This window comes from Thermobia domestica, chromosome 9, assembly GCF_964235325.1.
Source record: "Thermobia domestica chromosome 9, izTheDome1.hap1.1, whole genome shotgun sequence".
NCBI classification, from domain to species: domain Eukaryota; kingdom Metazoa; phylum Arthropoda; class Insecta; order Zygentoma; family Lepismatidae; genus Thermobia; species Thermobia domestica.
In genome coordinates, this window is record NC_137462.1 from 59655804 (window position 1) to 59678825 (window position 23022).

Below are 23022 nucleotides of genomic sequence, written 5' to 3' on the forward strand. Positions count from 1 at the left end.
AAATATACTGCGTAAAGCTTTGCTTATACCAAACGATAAAAACCAATGCAAATTCCCACAGCCAGTAACTAGTTATTTCTGATATGTCATTTTGTGTTAATTCAACACCTCATTTTTTGCTCTGAGATGACATCAATTTCTTTCTATGTCCTTGGTAAAGAGAATTGGCAAAAATCAAGAATAAATAAAATTTAGAGAGAAATTAAATGAATAATTTTATGAATTTAAAAATGTTTTTACAAAATGATATATCAAGTTTAAGATGCTATAAGAAAAAGAAGTATACTTGCCTATTGCATTAACATTCTTATTTTGCACTGAAACAGTTCTAGTGGATGATAGTACCTTCTTCGAACTGTGAAATTCGAAGTTAATATTATTTACATTTCTAACTCGTCAGTCGGTTTCTTGATTTCAGTTGCGAATTCCAATTGCTATCCTACTGAGTTGAAGAAACCAATTTACGAATTCGAGATGTGAGTAATATTATGACGAAGGTTCGCTCGTCGAAGAAGGTGGAAGCATCCACCGAAATTGTCTCGATACAAAATAAGAACGACGACCCAATACGTTAGCAATTTTTTTTTCTGAATTTAATAGCATGTGTCAGTTGCTAATATTTCTGCGTATCAATTGTTTTTCTTTAAGTAAATTAAACAACAAAACTTGAAAAAAATAAAGGAATATGGCAACTACCAATTGACAAAGAACTACGACTTGTAAGCGATGTTATGAAAGTTAGTTTTTTTTTTTTTTTTTTTTTTTTTTTTTTTTTTTTACTGTACATTGTTTTGATAAGTTAAAATCCATTTTGGACGAACATGTTGTTTGTCAAGTGAGTTCTGAAAAATGTTATGTTCACAAATGTCTGACAGAAAACATTAAATAGAATGCAGAAAAGAAATATGTTTAAATTCTTTTATTTTCTCGTTTCTAGTTGGAATCTTGTGAAGACTACGAAACTAGAAGAAGAATAAGAACAAGAATAAGAACTGTCATGGCAGAACAAAAAGGTAAGAAAATGATAATTAGTATTTACAAAACACATTTTAAGAAGATGAAACTAAAATCAAAAGTTAATTAATTAAAAATAATACAGTAACATTTAATCGTAATTTATAATTTGATGTAGTATTAGTAGACACTTTTGATGATAGCTTGCTTGTGGATACATTCTTATCAAATACGCCTCCCGGATTCAATCTCTGAGTGAAGCTCTCATGTGATTTATGTTTTACGTTAAGCTGCAGGTCTATGTAACCACACCGACAGTGATAATTTAAACCTAAATATTAATGAAACTAAATAAAATAGATACTAATATACATAACATCTGAAGTTCAAGTTCTCGAATGTCTATTCTGAATTCAGGAGTAAAGAAAGGATACATTTAAAAAAATATATCCTAGTTTTGGAAATCTTTAAGTTTTACGTCCCACGATTATGCTGGCTAGGAGAAAGAAAACGGTGATGATAAGAAATGAATGAAATGGTGGAATGGAGAAAGTGGGAGGAAACGGGAGAACCTCGAGAAAACTCACACACATAATGTTTGTTCGCTACAAAGCTCATTTGGTGCGAGCTGGAATCGAGCGAAGGACTCCATACACCAGAGGTGAACGCCCTGCCACTGAGCCACCGCGGCCCCTAATATCCTAGTACTGAATATTTAGCGATTACCAGTACTGCACAGATGAGAATTTAATATTTTAAAGCAGTGAAGACTAACTTTTATAAGTGTATTGTTTCAAATATATTCTAAATATATCGCTTTTCAATTGCGTAGCTGAAAAGAGAGAGAGAGAACAAATAATTTGGGATTGATGCTATTCCTTGCAAATTCGCGTTTGCATAACAATGCAGTCAATTAATTTAAGTTTTCAATCTTATGTTGAGGTGTCAAAAAATAACACGAGTTTCGAATAAGTCTACAAATCTAACACATATTCTAACACAAATCGTAAACTTATGAAAATCAAATTATTTTAAAAGATGAATTGTTTCAGGATATTACATTATTTATTAATAATGGTGTTCACATTTCTTCTTCGTAGTAAAACAAAAAAAAAAAAAAAAGTATATGTCTTTTTGTAAGTGTATATGTTCCTTGATCTTGTTCAATTGAAGAGAATGAAGTGGTTGAATAAGATTCGTACTAATATAAACATATATCGAATTTTAGAGAATTTCACATTGAATATTATAAGTAAGTCTTTTATATGAAACTTCCAGCTGGTTATTGCTGTACCAAATATTTTATATAATTAATATAAAATAACGGCGTCTGTGGAGAGTAACTTGATAGTATCGGCAACTTTTTTACCATTAAGCAAAGCACAGTTGCCTTAATTTTTTAACAATTCGTGATTCGAGAATATAAGCATCATCTTAACTTCCTTGTTGCTTCTATTTTGCCTGTAGTAATTATTAGGAATTATTATTTCTTACACTAAAAATACAAATCGCTGAGCAAAGCCACGTTTATTTTAACAATAATAAATTTATTACAGTTTCGCCAACTAACTGAACATATTGACTTGATTAGACACTGTTCAGTTAGTTGGCAGAACTGTAATAAATTTATTATTGTTAAAATAAACGTGGCTTTGCTCAGCGATTTGTATTTTTAGGATAGCAAAACTAGTATGAACCAATTAGTTACAATATTTCTTATCTCGTTCTGATCTGTAGGTAAATGGAAGCTTCGCAATTGTAAGAGACATGTAAACTCTATTGTATCTAGCTTTTTTTTAAATACATAAGTAGCAAATAAAGCACGTTAAATAAAATTTTACAGTTTCTTAATCAATTGTTCATATATTTTACTGCTGGATAAGATTTTGTAACTCTGTATGAACTGTATTTTTTTCCCTCTTTCTTTTAGCCACTGTTGTTGCTGAGGGCCAAGTAAGCGCCGACACTACAGAAGCAAACGTGGAGAGTTCCGTTCTACAAACGATGCAGGGTGAGTTACTTCCTCTTATAGTTGAACAGTTGAAAACCTCTTTGGATGGAGCAGCACAACGTCAAGTCGAAAGAGAAAGTGTTTCTTCTACGGTGACAGGTACAGAATCGCAATCAAGAGGTCGTAGTGAAAGCAGTGAGGAGGGAATGTTCGATTCGGGTACGGAATCTGGCGAAGATTTGCGACAACAAAACGCGGAAGGTGAATTCAGTAATATCATGGAAGGACTGAAGTGTTCTATCGAAGAAGCTGCTCGCAGGAGGCAACAGAATGAAGAAGTTGCTACTGATACGAGCACGGCCAGTACTACAAAAGTAGGAGTAGATATAATGAGTGAAGTGCATTCTGCGCTATCAAAACTTCAAACGTCTTTGCAACTTGCAGCGTCACGTGGTGAAACACTAGATCCAGCTCGTAGTGAAGCATTGCTGGCACTTGTTGGGCGTCTTCAGACTTCTTTACAGGATGTTTTGCAGCCAAGTGATCCTCCTCAACCTGCCACTCCTCCATGGAATGAAGAACGACAGGAAACTCGGCCCGAAAATAACCCTCCCATCAACCCTGAACAACAAAGAACTCGGACTTTGAAAAGAAGACAAAATAGGTACACTGTTGGAGTTACCCAAGAAGAATTGGCTAACGTTAGACGACATTTGCAAGAGAAAACAGCTATCCAGTCTGAGTCAGACAATTTTAACCAAAGAAGAGACTCTGTTGAATCCACACCCGCACTTCGTGATCACTCGGAAACCCCTAAAGGCTTCTACGATTCGAATGAAATGATAAGCCCTGGTAGATCAGCACCTCATCCTTTGTTGAAACAAAGTTCGTTTAGTGATTTACTGTCACAATCAAATAAAACTTTCCGGCCAGTTCATTTTGAACCTCTGCGGTCTCCCTTTTACGTAAATCTTTTCAATAACACAGCAAAGCCATTTGCCCAACAACAACAGAAACAAAAATCATCACCTCCAAAAGAAGTCGAAAAAGTACGATCCCGCAATGCATCTGAAAGTAACCAAAGTTCCACTACAGTCAGTGACTTAAGTAAAGACGACGATTGGAAGAAATCAGACGATTCTCTCCAGGATGATGCACTTACAGGAAAAGGTCTCGTTCCTAGCACACCTCCAAATAAAGACGTACCCAAACATCGAAAGGTTTATCAGTCCCTCTCTGTCGATAGTGGGACTAAACAAAAAGCGAAAGAAGAAATTCGCACATCCCAAGGAATTTCCCGAATTCTCAATGAAACTACTGTGTCTCCTAATTCTGATATTTTGAGAAGACACCCTCCAGCAGTTCGATCAACCTCTTGGACTCTTGATGATCCTAGCAAACTTTTATTCACTCCAGCTCAGACGGTACAAATTGCTATTCACAAAGCAGCAATTAACAAACAGTTGTCCCAAGAGGAAGAGTACCGTTCTTCAAAACATTCCGCTCAAAATTGTCAGTCTGAAGAGAAGAACGCCAAATTTACACCTGAAACAAGTGAGAATCTTGACATCTTTCGGAAGTCAAGTGATGGTAGCTTAACACAAGAAACAATTGTGCACAAGAACGATTCGAAAGATTATATTAATGGACTGAATGCAATTAACAGAAATTTACATAGCGAAAATCAGATTAATGGGCTTGGATCAGAATATTCTAAAGTACCCAATGATTCTACAAGATCATCCTCATATTCAACATTTGGAAAGTCAAACAACTTCGATATAACTAACCATTCAGATGTAAACAAAACATATAATTCAACCAACAACCAAAGAATTTCATCAGAAGATCTTGAAACATACCACACCGGATGGGACAAATCATCTTCAAATCAAAGTAGCAAAACGTACAACAACTTCTTTGAAAATTCGGATAAAAGTTCTCAAGCACAACACAATGGTCTCTTAGCTATAATGCAAAATACAAAACACACCAAAGATCAATTAGGTAATTCATCATCGCAGAAAGTTTTACAAAGAGTCCCGGATCAGAAATCCATTTCAGTAAATCCTGAACAATCACAAGACGGCAATAAAATTTTGAAAAGAAGTGATAAAAGAAAAAAGATGAAACGAGCTAACACAATAGACATTCCAAAACCGTTAAACTTTTACGAAGTTGAGGATGACGAGGAAGATTATTTAAGTGATGATGAAAATGAACCGGACGCTAAAACGGCAGCAGAGAAGAAACGGGCTGCGTACTTAGCTCTTCGCGGTCCAATCAGAGTTGGAACACAACAGCAGCAAGTACCGATAGTTCCGTTTGAACCAAAGACTGAAAACGATAGAAAATTTCTTGCATTTCTTGAACAACATAGTCCAGGTGGGGAAGTAAAACCAATATACCAACAACCAGGGGGTGTACATCATTGGAGTAACCGATTCAGTAACATTAAAACGGCTTTTGAAGCTGGTGGACCTTATCAACCACCACCTCCCAAACCAGCAGCACCTTCAGGCCCTGCTGCTGCTAGAATGTTTTGGAGAGCTGCAGATGATTCGATCACTGCAGCAAAATCAAGAGCTGCATCTCATGGACCAAAGTTAAGCAGGCAAAGTAGCTCCTTGCTCAGACAATTATTTGAACAGAAAGATGCTCAGAAAGCTGGTGAACATATTCGTCTTCCATGGACTGCAGACGAAAACAAAAATCGAGAAACCCATGACAATCATCATCCTTCGGACTCAGTTGTGATTGGGTCTCTTACAGTTGCTAATAGTGTCACAAATAAGAAACAATTATTTGCTAAAATGGCAGTCGAGCCACCACCACCTCCAGTAATAAAAGCACCAGTCCCTGTTAATAAGTTTTCGCATGCACCCTTGTCTGCGTTCCAACCCCCAGAGAAAAAGTCTAATAATACAGTGCCAACCCATATAACTGTTACAAATCCAGCTGTTGGTAAAGTTAAAAGCCTAGTGGAACAGAAGTTTTGTGGTCACCCACCAGCAACTTGTGATTGCCCTGTGATACCTACAAGGACTCATACTAATACTATTGCACCTTCTAAGTCCAAAAATCGATTGTCTTTCACACCGCAGGAGAGTACCTCTCCACTAAGTCCAACTTTACCATGGACCAAAGATGCTGCCAGGGACTTATGCATTGTGCAGTCGTCCACAGCGAAATTTGAATCGTTATCAAGAGAAAATTCTCCTCCCCCAATTCCACCGCAGTGCGGCGCTGTGAGCCGAGGACGGGGGCGTAGTCAAGAAAGGATAATCTTCCCCGGTTCAATCACAACCCCTGTAAGTTCTGCAACAGAAACCAACAGACAAATATTCACGCATGTAAGAAGACAATCTCCGCCTCCCGTACCACCTCCACCAATGCTTCATCAAGTGGGTCCACCTCCAGTACCTCCATTACCCAAAATAGATCAGTTCCAAGATCCCCTTAAATCACCGCCACCTCCTGTCCCACCTCGTACTGCAGAAGGGTTGCAGGAGGAGGACGTTCCTACACTGCACACTGCAGTGTCCCGTGTAATGACAGGTCCAGTTTGTCATCAAGCTGTTGTGAAACATCGTGAAGTAGAGACAGTTGCGAGGTCCCAGGGCAGGAGCTCAGCTGCAAGAAATCTCAGTAACGTGTTACAGAAGTTTTCCTCTGCTGAGTTACAGCCCTCTCCCTCACAAGTTGTCCAATCTAGTAAAGATCAACAGTATAAGTCGCAACAGAATCAACGAGCAGTTCTTACGACATCTCGTGAGAAACTTAATGATGAAGAAGAGGTACTCACCACACGTTTACAGATTCCTATCAAGGAGCAAGTGTCCAGGATACAAAATAGCCTCAGAGACAAGGCCAAACAACCTCAAAACCAGAGCATGAATTTCCCATCCCGTAGCAAATCATTGCATGATATTGTGAATGCAAATTCCGAAGTTCAGAAACAACAGTCAACCTCGATGCAGTCCCATCATGTATTGGCGACATCAGATTGGCGAATACCAAACGCGGAATCTACTACCAGTACTGCGTTTTCTCCTACACGAAGCACATCTTTAACAAATATATTCAGAGCAGAATTATCAAACAGTAACAAAGCCGCATCATCATCATCATCATCATCGTCGTCGTCGTCGTCACAATTTACACAAAACCGAGGTGTCGTACGAAGAAGTGTTGCGGAAGGTCATACATTCTCTCCACCACGTTGTAATTCTCTTCATGACATTCTAAGAGCGGAAAGTTCACGAGAATTACAAATTAAAAAGTCTGGATCGTGTAATCAAATTCCACCGAATAAACCTAAACGGCCTCAAAGTCTGGCAATTCAACCAGTGACTGAATCGTTGCCGAAGCGCGCACCTGCTTCACTCTCTAAAAGTTTGCGTATGTTCCCGAAACAATTTGAGGCACGAATGTCACCTGAAAATGTCGAGAAGAAACAAAAGGAAGTTGAAGCGTATTTTAACCAAGTTAAAAATCCGAACTTTAAAAAACCACCTGTTACAAGCAAACCTCCAATCAAAAAGAAGCCACATCTCCCGGAGGACGATTTTCCCTTATCTTCAGATATTGACGAAAATGTGGACGAAGCTTTCGAAAACTTATTCCATGCTGCTACGATGGCACAACAGCGTCGAGACACTACCAGTGAAATAAGGCAACGTATATCATCATCGTCATCATCATCACCTAATCGACAGAGAGGACAAGTATCTTCATCACATTTTCAGAATAAACAGCAGGCCTGGGAAGACTCAAGCGCAGAGAAGCGTGTAATCGCACAGAATCTTGCTAGTAAGTAAAAGTGGACTGCGCCTGCATGGATGTTAATGTGGAAGAATTCGTAGGGTAGAAAGCTGTGCCGAAAGAACGTAGCATATTGATGTAGACTGCATATATATATCTACACACATACATATATATATGTATCCTCCTCTAACAGCATCTCTGAATACGCCACTGCAAGCTACCGTTCTCCTGAAATATTAAAAAAATGTGCTGCTATTTCCACTTGTAGAATTCTATTAGTCACAAAAATAACAGACTAAAAACAAGTATTTGCTTCTTGTATTTTTTTAAAAAACAAATATTTGAAATGAAACTGAAAGAAATATTGTATAATTTTTTTGAATATACGTATCTAACTTTTCATTATATGTTATGCTGTGTAATATCATTCTATTGTTAATGCACGGTTGGTTATTATTTTTTATGTTCTGTACCTGGAATGTTGTTTATACATTATTTTTATTTTACGGTTATCGTAATGCTGTAGGCTAAGTAACGTTGGTTTCCTATACTACGTAAACAGCTTACTAATTTTTTATTCGGTATTCTAAAGAAATTTATGTTCAAGTTTTTTTTTTTAAAAAAAGGTTTACTAGCAATTTTCATTTCAAAACAGAATTTTAGTTCAACAGATATTTATTTATTTTGTATATACTTTAACGCTTTTTATTTCGCGGTATTTATTTATTTAGTTATCAGCTTTTAATTAGTATTTGCAATTTTGCATGAAATATGGAGCAAAAATTTGACACTACATACATACATTTTCTTCAAAGTGATTTATTAAACATATTACTATCATATTCTAGGAATTTTGTACAAAGAGAATCGATTACATATTTGTCTTTTTAAGTTGTAAAATTAATAATAATAATAGAATATTTTACTATATCCATTACTAAAAGATTATGCTCCTTTTCTATACCAGCTCAATGGTGGTATTTGGATTAACACAAACTTATTGACGATGTGTGAAACAGTGAATACATTTAAGATTATTACAATCACTTTAATACAAGATAAATTTTAAAAAAACGTTATTAATAGACTTCTGATATAGATAATTGATTGTTGAAATCTTAAACTGAAGTTAAGAGGTTAAAAGATGCCAAGTGAAACATAAAGGTTTAACATCAAAAAGCATTTTGATACATATATACATACCACACTAGTGTGTGCTATAACAACAGTTGCTTTGTCCCTATAGTTGCGCTTAAAATACTGTACATTTCTTTAGAAATGTCTGGCACCCTTATAGTCTCAAAATCATATTTTATTATCTTAAAATAATGTATTTTTTTTCATAATAGTTAAGAATCACTAACAGGACCATCATGAGACCCCAACTTTTGCTTAGTAAGTTCTATCTGCGTTATTAATATCTCCCTTTTAAAGAAATTTCTAGAATTTTCGGTTTTCAATAAAAATCGAGAAATAAAAGATAACGTACTTGAAAGTAACAAGTTTTTATATTCATTTCTTGAATTTTGCTGTGAAAGTATTCGATTTCAGTACAGTGTAACAACTTCAAAAATAAAAGAAAGAAAAAAAAATGCTTAAAATAAGCAAAGGAGAAACGCGTATTCAAAATACAAAATAGAATACAGGCGTGTATCTGTGAGAAAAGAAGTAGTTATCTGTTCTCAAAAATCATTGTAAGTGCACAGTCATTGGAGCCTTGAGAAGTTAAACAATTCAACCCAAGTACCGCTAGTTTTGCAGTTGGGATTTTAATACGCAAATAATTTAAGGATCAACTGTATTGTATGCCTACAAGACTTATTTTCCTGCTTCATTTTTCTTTAGAGAATCAAATGTCTTCTAAATGTTACTATTACGAGGGCAATTTATACTTTCAACTTCAATTAAGCCACTAGAAAAGAGCGACATAAGATGACGAAACGGAGAGAAAACATTGGATGTCTCCCATCCCCCACATTGATAGACAAGACTTTGCCATTCACTCATTGCGCAATATCAAGCGTGGAAACATGTCGGGTGAAATCGAAGCACATGGTGTAATTAGATTTCTTCAGGCGGCTGCTGAGTTCCCTGAAATTCCAAGATCAAACAGTTAAGAAAACACTGTATGCTTTTCACGAACTCCATGATACACGCGTACATCTGCAGTCACAGATTTCTACCCTTTGCAATACTCATGCACACAGCCATCGCTTATAAAGTTCCCTTCTTTAAGATCTCTGCAGTACTTGTGCACACAGCCATCACTTATAAAGTTCCCTTCTTTAAACTCTCTGCAGCACTCGTGCACACAGCCATCACTTATAAAGTTACCTTCTTTAAACTCTCTGCAGCACTCGTGCACACAGTCATCACTTATAAAGTTTCCTTTCTTTAAAGTGTCTGCAGCACTCGTGTACACAGCCATCACTTACAAAGTTCCCTTCTTTAAACTCTCTGCAGTACTTGTGCACACAGCCATCACTTATAAAGTTCCCTTCTTTAAACTCTCTGCAGCACTCGTGCACACAGTCATCACTTATAAAGTTTCCTTTCTTTAAAGTGTCTGCAACACTCGTGCACACAGCCATCACTTACAAAGTTCCCTTCTTTAAACTCTCTGCAATACTTTTGCACACAGCCATCACTTATAAAGTTCCCTCCTTTAAACTCTCTGCAGTACTTGTGCACATAGCCATCACTTACAAAGTTCCGCCGTAATCCTTACTCATGTGACGATAAATTGCGGTTGTATTATGCCCTTCCACCTGGAGAAATGGAATTAATCATATAGTTCATACTTGCCGCGTCCTTCAGTTGCTTTCGATATGTTTTCACCTCGCTATTTCACAGAGATTGAATGATAATCTCTCTCTCTCTTTCGGTGTGACCGATGGACGACGTGCCATTTGACTTGATTCTCTTCTGGTGATTTAACAGAGGTTGAAGAAAATATCCCTCGTGTTTATTTGTTTTCCCTCCCCAAAATTTTTCTCTAGATTCGCCATTGATGGAATGTGTACAAAATGTTTTATCATTCTGTATTTGCTTGTTAGTTCAAATATCTCCATTGATTGCTACTGAAATTTTCCATTAAACGCTTAAGAAATATATTGATTAATACCCATATTAAATTGAATATTCGTCATATTAAAACTAATATTAATAATAACAATAATGTGGCAATAAAATTAATTAACTCCAGCTTAAATTACAAATATATATATATTCTCCAACAAAAGGAAAAGCTAATGTTAATTTCACTTTGAGTATAAACGAACAAAACATAAATTATAAAATATGTAGTTTCCTATCCATGGATAACGATGAATTTTTTTATAATTAAACTTTACTGGGATCTGAAAGTACAAGAATACACAGAACAATCCAAACATTATTTCCTATTGAGGATATAAATGTTTTTGTTCCTAAGTTGTTTATGGACATTATTTATATACATTTTCATTATTTTAAAGTAGATAATTGACTAGTATTACATTACATATAAAACAGGTACAGTAAGTTTTCGTTTTTTTTTTTTTTTTTTACCAATGAAAGTACTAATTATACCTGTAGACAATTTCATGCGTGTGTGGTTATGAGTACAGTAGTTTTGATTGAAATGATCTTGATTGTTTAGTACTAATTCTGTTTGTGGTGTGGTTATTACAAACGCAGCATGTTATATGTAAATTTTTTATTACAATTCTGTGTGACGAAATCATTGCATGATATGATAACATTTTTTTTCTTTAATATTTTGAAGCCACATAAGTAGTGTAATGCATTTACGTGATTTTTTTTAAAAAAAACTTACTTTTATCACATTTTATAAACAGTGTTAAAGTAAGCACAAAGTAATGGCATAATAAAAAAATGTTAAGGAAGATAATGAGAATAAGAATATTATGAAAATTAATATTCTCTGCGTTTAATAGAATAACTCTAAAATGTCACGAAATTCAAGATTCCACTGAAAGTCGAATCAGAAAATGATATCCATACAATATTATATCTCGCATAACAGTGAACTAAAATATACTGCAAATTGATGAATAAAATGGAATTTTTCATTGCCTTTTTACATTTTAAAAATAAGTGAAAGAGTATAAAGCCCGCTAAAGAGAAACATTTGAAAATCATCAGTTAACAACTTAAAAAGTAAATTTTACATAAAGAAATATCGTTATTTTAAGATTAGAAACAGAAACTAGAGATTCAACGTGGAATATACACTGCGGCACGAAAAAAAAAAAAAAAAAAAGATGAAACATTATGCATTTTAGTCATAGTTTCTAAATCCCGAACACAAAACAACACTTTCCAAATGATTTTTAGTAAAATTTTAACTTTTTGTTTCTTTATAAAATAAGCTTATATCAACATTTATTAAGAAAAAAACTGCTTTCGATAAAATATTACTTACAACATATATTAGAGCGTGTTTTTACAGACATTTAATAAACTTACCTTGAATTTGAAATGTGTGATGACTCTTTCGTAATGAAATAATACTTCAAAACAACATGCATCATACGACATACATCTAATAAACTGAGTGACTCTACAATTACTTAGCACTAAACATACAATAACAAATTACACTTACAGCTAAGATTATAATTCAGTAGGTGTTATTGTGATTCTTTGTAGAGTCCTTTGTCAAGAGTTTTCCTTGTAACCAATGTATTTCCATAATTGCTTACAGATCCCAGTTTTCAATGATCTTTGCAAATAAAATAATTTTGTATTTTTCTTTTAATGAAATAAATTAAAAATTTTTCTTTACCACATTGCTTATAATATCCACTAAATTTGATTGTTAAATTTGGTCTTAATTATGTGAATAAGAAAAGTGATTATATTTAAAAATAAACTTTGTGTTTAATAGTTATTAAACCGTCACAAATAAATTTCTGACATGATAGTAAAATTTATATACAATTTTCAAAGATGGTTCATGGAAAACTATTATACAGATGATTCGTTGTTGCTACAATTTTAAAATCATTTCAAACATTCAAAATATATGATAAAAATAAAAGCTTGGAATTATTCTTAATTTATTCTTTTTTAAAGTTAAAGTATATTGTTTGATATTAATTACATCATCGTCTTCTATTTTATTTGCTATGTGAAAAAATTCCAATAAAAAACAGAGAAAACTATTTTTCACAATGAAAATAATTTATTATAAGAGCTTTGGAGTAGTTATTCTAATAAACTTGTATGTACTAAATTTACTAGACAGTACTGCTTAAACATATACACAGAAGCACATACACATAAATACATACTTTTGATTGTAAATAAATAAAACAACGGGAAGAAAATTTTTAAAATGTTATCATTCAGATTGTTACGAACAAAATTTTGTGTTCATAAACATTTTAATATCTTCTTAGGTTCTCAGTAATTAATAGTTCACAAAAGTAACTAAAAATGATATAGTATACTTTTTTTGTCAAATACATTTGGAAATTATTATATATATATATATATATCAGGGATCATTTTGTAAGATTCTGTATTGCAAAGAGACTTAAGTGTTGTGTTAACAAAATGTGTACGCTATGTGAAGAGAATTACTAGATATTAAATATAAAAGAATTTACTTTTACAGAATACAGTAGTTCTCAAAAGCAATTTCATTTCCTTCGATAATAAAGATTTTTTCCCCCAGATGTAACCTTTTTTTTTTATTGATATTTCACTTTAAAATAAAGGATTGTTATGTTTGTTGCATTTATGTATATTATGATCAAAATGAAATATCATATATTGTGTTACAAGCTAATATATTGAATTGTTGTTTTCAGGACAATCTGAATCAACTTCAGTGTCTGCAAGTAGTGAAACATCCTCAAGATCTGTAACGCGAACAGAAGGTAAGCTAAAATCACGTGATCTTGCAGAGGAGACTGAGATTTCTGGTATACTCTAATTTCTAAAATACAAAGGGATTATGCGTTTTATCAATAAAATAAAAAAAAAGTCATCTATGAATCTTTGATCAAAGATAGCCGTTTTAATACCTTCTGTGACTGTCAATTCACTTGGTAAAAACTGAATCAAATAAACTGTAAGAATAAAATAATTAATGCATATTGTAAAGTCAAGATAATTGAAGTTTGTATTCAGGAAGAAACAAAATATTCTGTAGTGCTAATTCTGCAAGATGTTTGAATTCTTATTTTTCTTCTTCTTATAAGTAGTATGTGTATGATTGCTACAAGACGACAAAAACAATAGATGTAATCTGTTATCTGACAGAGCATCTGCGTGGCTAAGCGGTTAGCGTACGCGCCTTTCGCGTGGGAGACCTGGGTTCGATTCCCGGCGGAAGATGATGAAGTTCGGATTCCACGTTAATCAGTAGGTTCTCTCCCATATATCTTTGCTGCTGAAAGGGACGCTAAACTCAAAATCAAATCAACTGTTATCTAACAGTGTGATTTTTTTTCTGGCAACAAACGACATACATTTTAGCGCCATAAAAATTTGTATTTTCTCGAAAACCTACGCATGAGAATGTACCCTCAAGTATGTCATTTTGTTTAGCTCGATCTGATTTATCGATTGATGTAGGTATTATCTTTGAACAATATCGTAGTTAAATGAAAATCAAAGTTTAAAGGTAAATCATGATTTTTGTCTATATCTGAGTAACCATCCTAAGTACTGTCGTCTTTGCTAGAGAAAGTTGATGACGGTATACTTAATATCCGTTTCATCTCAGCAAGTGGTATGGTTATCGTATAACATAATTGTTAGGTTTGCAAAAGAAAGAAATATGTAAGCGGCTCGGGGGAAACAATGATAAGTCACATTTTTTTCTAAATTTCGAGTTGAACTGGAAAAGGAAGTTCAACACTTTCATGCAATGCAACTACCCCGCCATCTACAGGTACGTTTCCGAAATTTTACTACCTACACACTGTTCTGTGGTCCGATCCCAACCCATTCCACTTGATAATTCAATGTTGCCAGAAATGGCGCTTACCATTGTTTTCCTCCAAGCTGCTACCATATCTTTTTTTCTCTATTTTCTCGAGGAAGAAATTACACAGAAGGATCTACACCCAACCATAGTTTTTTGTTCTCAATGAGATTTAACTGTTAGTCCCTCTTATCTTTGTACAAATTTTCTTTTTTTTCACTAAATCTAATAATATTGTAGAACTTAAACTTTTGCTTTATTAATATGTAAGAACACGTGTCTTGAACATAAGTTTTTACACTCGAATTGAGAATGTAATTTCATTGTGTATTAAATATTTTCATTTAAGTTCTTTTTTCTTGAAATTTCATTATGTTTCTTCCCTTTTATTCTCATCTTATTCATGAATAGCCTTCACATTGCTTTAAATACTCCATAGTATGCGGTAAGCCAAAGAGAGTAAATAAATAGCAGTATATCGTAGATAACTTGTAGGAATTTTTGAGTCCTGTTGAAATAAAATTCTGTGAGCATAATAAGTAAATAACAGTAAGTCGTAGATAACTTTTAGGAATTTTGAGCCCTGTTAAAATAAAATGCTGTAAACATAGCAAATAAATAATAGTAAATCGTAGATAACTTGTAGGAATTTTTGAGCCCTGCTGAAATAAAATTCTGTGAACATAGTAAATAAATAACAGTAAGTCGTAGATAACTTTTAGGAATTTTTGAGCCCTGTTAAAATAGAATGCTGTGAACATAGTAAATCGTAGATAACTTGTAGGAATTTTTGAGTCCTGCTGAAATAAAATTCTGTGAACATAGTAAATAAATAACAGTAAATCGTTTGCAATAAAATTCTGTGGGCACCTATGGCTGAATTATGTGTGAAGCAATTTAACATAACCAATTGTTAAACATATTTTCCAGTTATATAAGTGCCTCCATACATAATTAATCAAAAGTAACTAGATTAATGAGACAATGATTTATTCGAGAAACTAGTAATATGTAATAACTTATTTTTGTTTTAGTTTCCAGAAATAGGAGTAGCTATAGCTGTATACTCAGCATGCAGGGAACAAAATGTTGATTATTCGGTAGCAGGTGTTTTTCTTACTTGTTTATTGGCAAAAAAAAAGTTATGGCAAAAAATAATTAATAATATTTGCACTCAACATTTTCGCAAAAGTGTTTATGTATAATATGTAACCGAGCAATGTAAATGAGTGATTGTACAGGATACTGCTTACATAGGATTTATACATTGTTAGATATTTAGAAAATAACAGTATATGAGTATTTAGTTAGCAAGTTTGTTATTTTTGGATAAAGTTCTATTTTGCATTGTTATATGTTTAAAGAATCAAGTGTAGAACTTCTCGAAAATTTTTTGAGTGTTTTTCAATGGGTGCGTCGATATATTATACACATTTTAAGCATAATTCTAGTGCCTCCTTTAGTTTGAATTTCCACGTCTGTGTTAAAAGAAATAACTTTCTTGAAGGTGAATTTTTGGTGAAAGAAAAAATAAACATATTCCGGCATCTCACTTCTTTCATTATGAATACACTTAATTTTCTTCCTTTTCTTTTTTGCAGTTCATTCAAAAACATCCACTTTCTCTTCTTCTACTACTGCGAAGACACAAGTATCAAAAGGTAACAGATAATATGTCTAACATTAGAGATTTGAGTGTTGAATCGCGGTAAATTTGTACTAAATACAAAATGCGAAAAAGAATAAATCAGTCAGTTGGTACAGTAAAAAATCATACATTCTAAACGTTAAAATTTCCGTGATATAAGTTTACACTACGCATAGTTCTAGTTGGTAGTGTAGTACTTTAGTAATACATAGATATACTTTACTATAGATATATTATACATAGGGATGCTTTACTTACATAGGTATAGGCGTACTTTAGTAATAATAGTTCAGTGTAGTACTGTAGTAATAAATGATTTTCATACCATTGTCTTCTGACAGATTAGTCTAAACAGCGAGAATTAATCAACTCAATTGAACGCTATATCTTGTGAGCGATAGTACTTCGGCAGCAGTAGTTCCAAGAAATTTAGTTTATTATCTGGATTAGAGTCAGATTTACAGAACTTGCATTCAAATATTTAATAGTTTATATTACTATTAAAATAATGTTGCAATATTAATGTGCATTAATAGAAGCTATGCATTTCAATACCTCTTAATGATGAGTATTTCACATTCTTTCTTCAGTCTACTTGGTTACATCAATTTATTTTCCAATTGTTTGCATCCTCCTTCGTTGAAATATGTTTAAACATAGATAATGTTTAATAAGTTTACGGGTTGATATCGTGTTTTGTGTACAACACTTTTCTACCAACTTATAATATGATAAAAGCTTATACTTTTTTACTTAAGCTACAAATTCATTATGTATTGATATATAAAAAAGAGTAAGATTTTATTAGATGCAAAATTTTGCAAGACCATTATTGAATATGACAACAAAAAATTGCAGAAAGTTAGTTTATCTAGTAATACTTCTAGTTGCAGAACATGCTGAGGAAACGTAGGGAAGTCTTCGAACGATTGAATAATCCTTGGATCACAAAGTTAATCCCTTGTCTACGTAGTAGGTTCTTCAACATTGTTGGTTGGGAAATTGTGCTTTTGGGCCAGCCTGTAATCTCTACATAATTTATATACAAAGGCCAAATGTTAGAAAGTTGTTTGGAGGCCCAACATAGGGTATTTCACATATTATCGTTGACAGATCGTTAGGAACCCATCGTTAGCACATTTGCCAACATTGACCCAATGGTTTTTGTTGCACGAGCGTGAAATAATGATAGTTTACCATGAGGCTGAGTGCTGCAAATTAAGTCCGATGGTTCTCGAAGCTCTATACCAAAGCCAAATGAAATTACGCCCGATTGACAGTAAGCGTTAAATAATATCAGTTCTGATATAAACATAAGAGATCTAGATTCATCGTTGCTCCACATGCGTTAATATACGCCTATTATAAATGTCTCTTGTGATGTTGAAAACCATTCAACAATGAGCGAAGTCGAATGAAAGAGAAAAGTGTTATACAAACGGATAGAATTAGTAGCTTTTTTTGAACATTGAAATGTTTCTCATTGGCGTTACCCAGAATTAAAAGTAATAATTTTACTCAAATATTATAATATTATTTTTATTCCATCATATTTTTCATTGCACATTAACAGTATTTAATATAAACATTCCATGAAAAGTGCAATGATTACTAAATTGAGTTTATATATGAAACAGAGAGGCCCTTGCATATATCTTCAATGCTTGCAAAGTGAAACAATAAAAGTAATTGTAGAAATTAGATTAGTGCGCATTCCGGCATCTTGGGCTCTTGAAATTAATTTAACTCTGTGCTAAAAGTAAAGAATACTTTTCCTCAGAGAGCAATATGGCCTTTTATGGGTTTCCATCGTTAGAACTTGGTTACCATCTTATGTTCTTCGTTGAAACCAGCAAATTATATTAAATACTCCCGTCCATTTCCCATAGTATGCTGTTGATTTCAATATAACGCTTTTGATAATCTTAATATCTACAGGTGTGTGGTGTTATTTTAATGAATATTGAAGAATTACTCGCAAAGCTATATCTAGCAATATCGGAATCGATGTAGTGTAGTTTTCTGTCTTCGCGACTAGTGGACTTAATTTCTGGTACATATCGTAATACTGTCTACACTAATTTCACTTTAAATTGTATTTTTCAAAATTATAATTTATGATAAAATATTACAAAAGTATATTAGTATATTACAATATGAGAGTGATTATACTTAGAGGAATGTATGTATGTACTCTGTATATATATATATATAGATATATGATAATAATCTAAATATAATAAGGTAATCTAGATATGATAATTTGAAATAGAAGGTTAGAAAATGAGCTTCTTTTAAATCTTAAGCTTATCTTACTTCCCAAATTGAGTTCATGCATCAATACATACATTATAGGTAAAGTAAGAAGTACATTTAGCTAGCAGACTATAGAAAGATTTTCTTGTTGATTTTGAAGATAGTATATACCGTATTGGTCTGAATATAATACGATAATTTTTAGTTTTAAAATAGTTTCGCAATAACCACACTCTTATTGTAATCTCAGCTTTATCCTCTACACTTGAAAAAAAAAAAATGGTTTTCATATCATGCAGGATTGTACCATCTTTATCACTCTCTCATGACTATGCTTGTGAAAGTCAAAGAAAACAACAAGATACAAATACTATATATTCAGACCAATACGGTATATTATATGAATATTAGGAAACAAATATATATGTATACTTGAATATAATTTAATTTCTAATAATGAAAATGTACGGTATACTATACATTGTTGAATAAATTAAAACTTATTATTATTTGATGATATATTTTTTTTAATATTTGTATTAATCGTGTAACTAAAACATGTTTCTTCCGTCATCTTTGATGATAGCTTTTCATCTTCTTGAGAGTATTTGGACTAAAATTTTGTTGTTTTCTTTATGTTTGTTTCTTAAGGGTCACAAATCTTCTTAATAGTTATCAAAAGACACAAAATTCTGAATAGTTGAAATTCGACTTGTCTGCATCAACCAATCAATTAATATATATGTTAACTTAAATTACAATCAATACAAGTTAAATATAAAAGAAAAAAATATATAATGATATTAAAAACAAAAGCACATCGCAATATTCAAAAAAGAAAATAATCTAATTGTAAATTTCACTTTTTATGAATTAATTTGCTAATCTGTCTTTTATTTAAAATATCTGTATTGATTGTTTCCACACATGAAAAATTAAGTTTGGTTTTCAATTCAGAAAATACATAAGCCTATATCATATTTTACAAAATAAATAAATAAATAATAATAAAATAAAATTAATGAAACCAAACCGGAAATAAATGAATAAAAAGTAATGGATGAATTTGTGACTCTGTTACTGCAGATTCATATTTCGATTTCTTTCGTTTAATTTCGTACTTTCTTGTTTTATATCTATTCTATCGACTAATTATTAATTGAACTTCTATTTCAAACAATGATTGATATAGTTGCAATTGCAAATTGTAGCAGTATGTAACACTAACAATATCAGAAGAGTTATAATATGTCATAGTAAAGAAATTGTTAATGGCCCTGTTGACATAATAAAAATGGTATTTCATAATAAAGATAATTTAGGTAAAAGGAAAATTCTCGCGTAATAATAATGTTTTTTTTTTTAAATAAATTAATAAAAGTTTCAAGTATGTTATACTATATTTAGTTCGTAAGGTTAAGAAAATAGCTTAGTAAAATACCAGAAGAAGTATCAACTCTGTTAGATTTTTTTAGAATGTAATTGAATATTTAAAAAAAAGTTATAGAAGACTTTCAGGTTATTTATTTAGCGAAGAAATACTTAATCTTTAATAAGTGACAATTATTCCATGCATAGCACGCTAACTAGGAAAACTGGAGGGTATGTAGTATGACTATAGGAACAAAGCATGGGCGATAGTGTGTAGTTGTGTTAAATATTTTATCCCTACAATTTGGTGTTTGCAACTGTTCTCTCAGAGGTTTATTGAAGGGCAAATGTATGCATATTTTGTTCCAAGTTCTGTTTTCATCTTTTTAAAAAGTATAATATTAAAAATAACCATGGTTTAAACAATTCTTTTGTTCAAGTAGTTTGAACTACAATTGACAACTATCTGCAACTTCTTCTTTATATGCTGTGTATCATTAATAATCCTGAAGTCAAAAATCGAAACTGTTTCCTCGTAACTAAACTTCATCAAGGTTTGGAGATTTAATCAAGAATGTAACTAATGCCTGTATATAAGAATTGGCATATTACGTACGTTTTCTTCTCTTAGTTTGTAGCCGTTTTGGCTCAGTGGTAGAGCGTTCACCTCTGCTGCATGGGGTTCTTAGTTCGATCCCAGCTCGCTTCAAGTGAGCTTTGTGGTAGACAAACACAGTGTGCGTGGGTTTTCTCGGGATTCTCCTAATTCCTCCCACCTCCTTCATTCCACCATTTCTCATCATCACTGTCTCTTTTAGCCTACGCGGCATAATCGTGGGATGTAAAACTTAAAGATTTCATTTCATTTTTTCTTCTCTTAGTTTGTAAAGATAAAATTTAATCTTTTAACGATGTAACTTCCCGCAAGAACCGCCACTGATCATCTTAATTTCTTATCAAATTTCGTTTAGAATTAGTTTGGAACCAAATTTCAAATGTTAAACTTTCGAGATCAACGATAATTCAAAGCATTCCTAATATGATATGCTGTGATTATCGAAATAAATGGAAGTCATTGTCAATGTATGCAATGTTATATAGCTAGTAACTTTCAAGTCAAAAATATTCATAGCTAATTTTATTTGAAAGATTGTATATAAGTTGCAACATTGATGTTATTTTCATTAACAGTGCAAACAAATTACTGACATTTTTCATTTAATTCCCTCAAGACATTTTTCATTTATTTCTGAAAATTCCCTCAAGACATCGTCTTGACTTTTGGATCAAAAGATCCAATATATTTAAATCAAAAAATTATACTTATATCTGGAGAACTACATATAGTGTAGCCAAACCCAAACTATCACTTAACTCAGTATGATGTGCTTATTCCGTAGAAAATACGAAAACTCGATTTTCGATTTAGGGGCCTTCAAAAATTTTGTGGCCCCTGATCCAAAAATGAATTATTGCCCAAGATCGCACTCTTTTGATGCATTTTTTAAAATCATTCCTAAAATTCTTGGCCAACATCGCAATCTTTTGATCCATTTTTTCCTAAAATTCTTGTCAAAAACATATTATTATTGGCATTTCGAGCAAATTTAGACACTTACCTGTAGATACCCTGATATTATTATGTATTTATGTAAATTTTGGAAATAGGTGTTTCAGAATTATAATTTCCATAATATTTTCGAGAATAATTAATCTCTAAGTATTGAATTTAACAATAGATCTCTAAGTATTGAATTTAATTTTTACTGCTTAAGCAACTTAAGTCTTAGGAACGAAAATGTGCATACATTATTTCAAGCTTTAAGTCATTAAAAACAATCAGGTTCCTGTTGAATTCAGAATATATACAATATATTCCTGCATTAAGAATGTTCTCTTTCAGTATTGCAAAAGCATAGTGGTAGTAAATTTAGTACCAATCCTCGCATGAGAACGATCTTGGCGAAAGTGTTCTTCATTTGCAATGTTTACTAGGCTTTGACTCAAATACTGTGATAGAAATAACTTCGGTGTTGTGTCAAAAACCCTCGGTCGAACGGGCGAGGGCAGGAAAACCGAGATCAAAACTGCCCCGCGTCATAAAGGCCCATGTCAAAACTACTCAACGTCATAAAGGTCCAGGTCAAAACTACTCCGCGTCATAGAGACCCAGGCAAAACTATTCCGTTTCAAAAGGACCTTAGTAGAGTAAGAAAGGTTAGACAGTTTACCGACGCTATACGAGACGCCTGTTTACGTTTTCTTATCGGGTATTTACCCGAAATTTCGTTGATTCAAACCATTTTTATTGAGAGTCCAGATATGTTTGAATAAGTAATCTTTTTTAGATAACAGTAAGATTTAAAATAATTAAGCCTATAGTTTCAGAATTTTGAAATATATATCCTGTGAAGTATTTGGGTATAAAGTACCATTCATACCATAGCATTCATAACATAATTAACATTCATAGCATAGACGGGTTAATTTCAAGTGTTTAGTAAGAAGACCTACACGATCATTGTTACATTACCAAAATGTTAATAACAATAATTAAACACGTGGCCTTTACAGAAGAGATTTACTTTAAAGTTTGTCATCTTTTTTTTTTTTTTTTTTTTTTAATAGAACATGGTGATCGATGAAGGAAACATTTTTTTCTAAAACTAAAAAATAAAGGGATATGGCACTCCTGTATTTTGGGATCAAAAGTTCCAATTTATTTCAATCAAAAATTTTCTTGTACGCCTTATATCTGGAGAACTACATATAGTGTAGCCGAACTCAAACTATCACTTAATTCAGTATGATGTGCCTATTCCGTAGAAAATACGAAAATTTGATTTAAGGGGCCGTTCAAAAATTTTGTGGTCCCTGATCCAAAAAACTAATTATTGACCAAGATCGAATCTTTTGATCCATTTTTTTGGTTTTCCTAAAATTCTTGTTATGAAGTGTTTCTCAAAAATGTCTGATACATAAATGGGGGTACTGGTATTAATTAACAATTGAAAGAAATATACGAAAGCCTATAAAAGTTATTTTCTAGTTTATAGAAAAGCTTCTTAAGGCAGTTTTGATGAGTAAACAATGGAAAGCATGCAGAATCGTTAAAAGCAAAGAGAAAAATTGATA

At 32.6% G+C, this 23022-nt stretch overlaps 1 protein-coding gene across 5 annotated transcripts in view; it reads left to right on the forward strand.

The window, feature by feature from the left end:
- The window catches only part of LOC145694679 (uncharacterized), a 368626-nt gene that overhangs the window by 327710 nt on the left and 17894 nt on the right, over positions 1–23022 (forward strand). For all 5 annotated transcript variants that reach the window (XM_081771180.1, XM_081771178.1, XM_081771179.1 and 2 more), the window contains 4 exons: positions 938–1013; positions 2885–2965; positions 13492–13560; positions 16214–16273. In XM_081771180.1, the coding sequence (XP_081627306.1) occupies positions 938–1013; positions 2885–2965; positions 13492–13560; positions 16214–16273 (286 nt within the window). The remainder of the gene's footprint in view (positions 1–937; positions 1014–2884; positions 2966–13491; positions 13561–16213; positions 16274–23022) is intronic.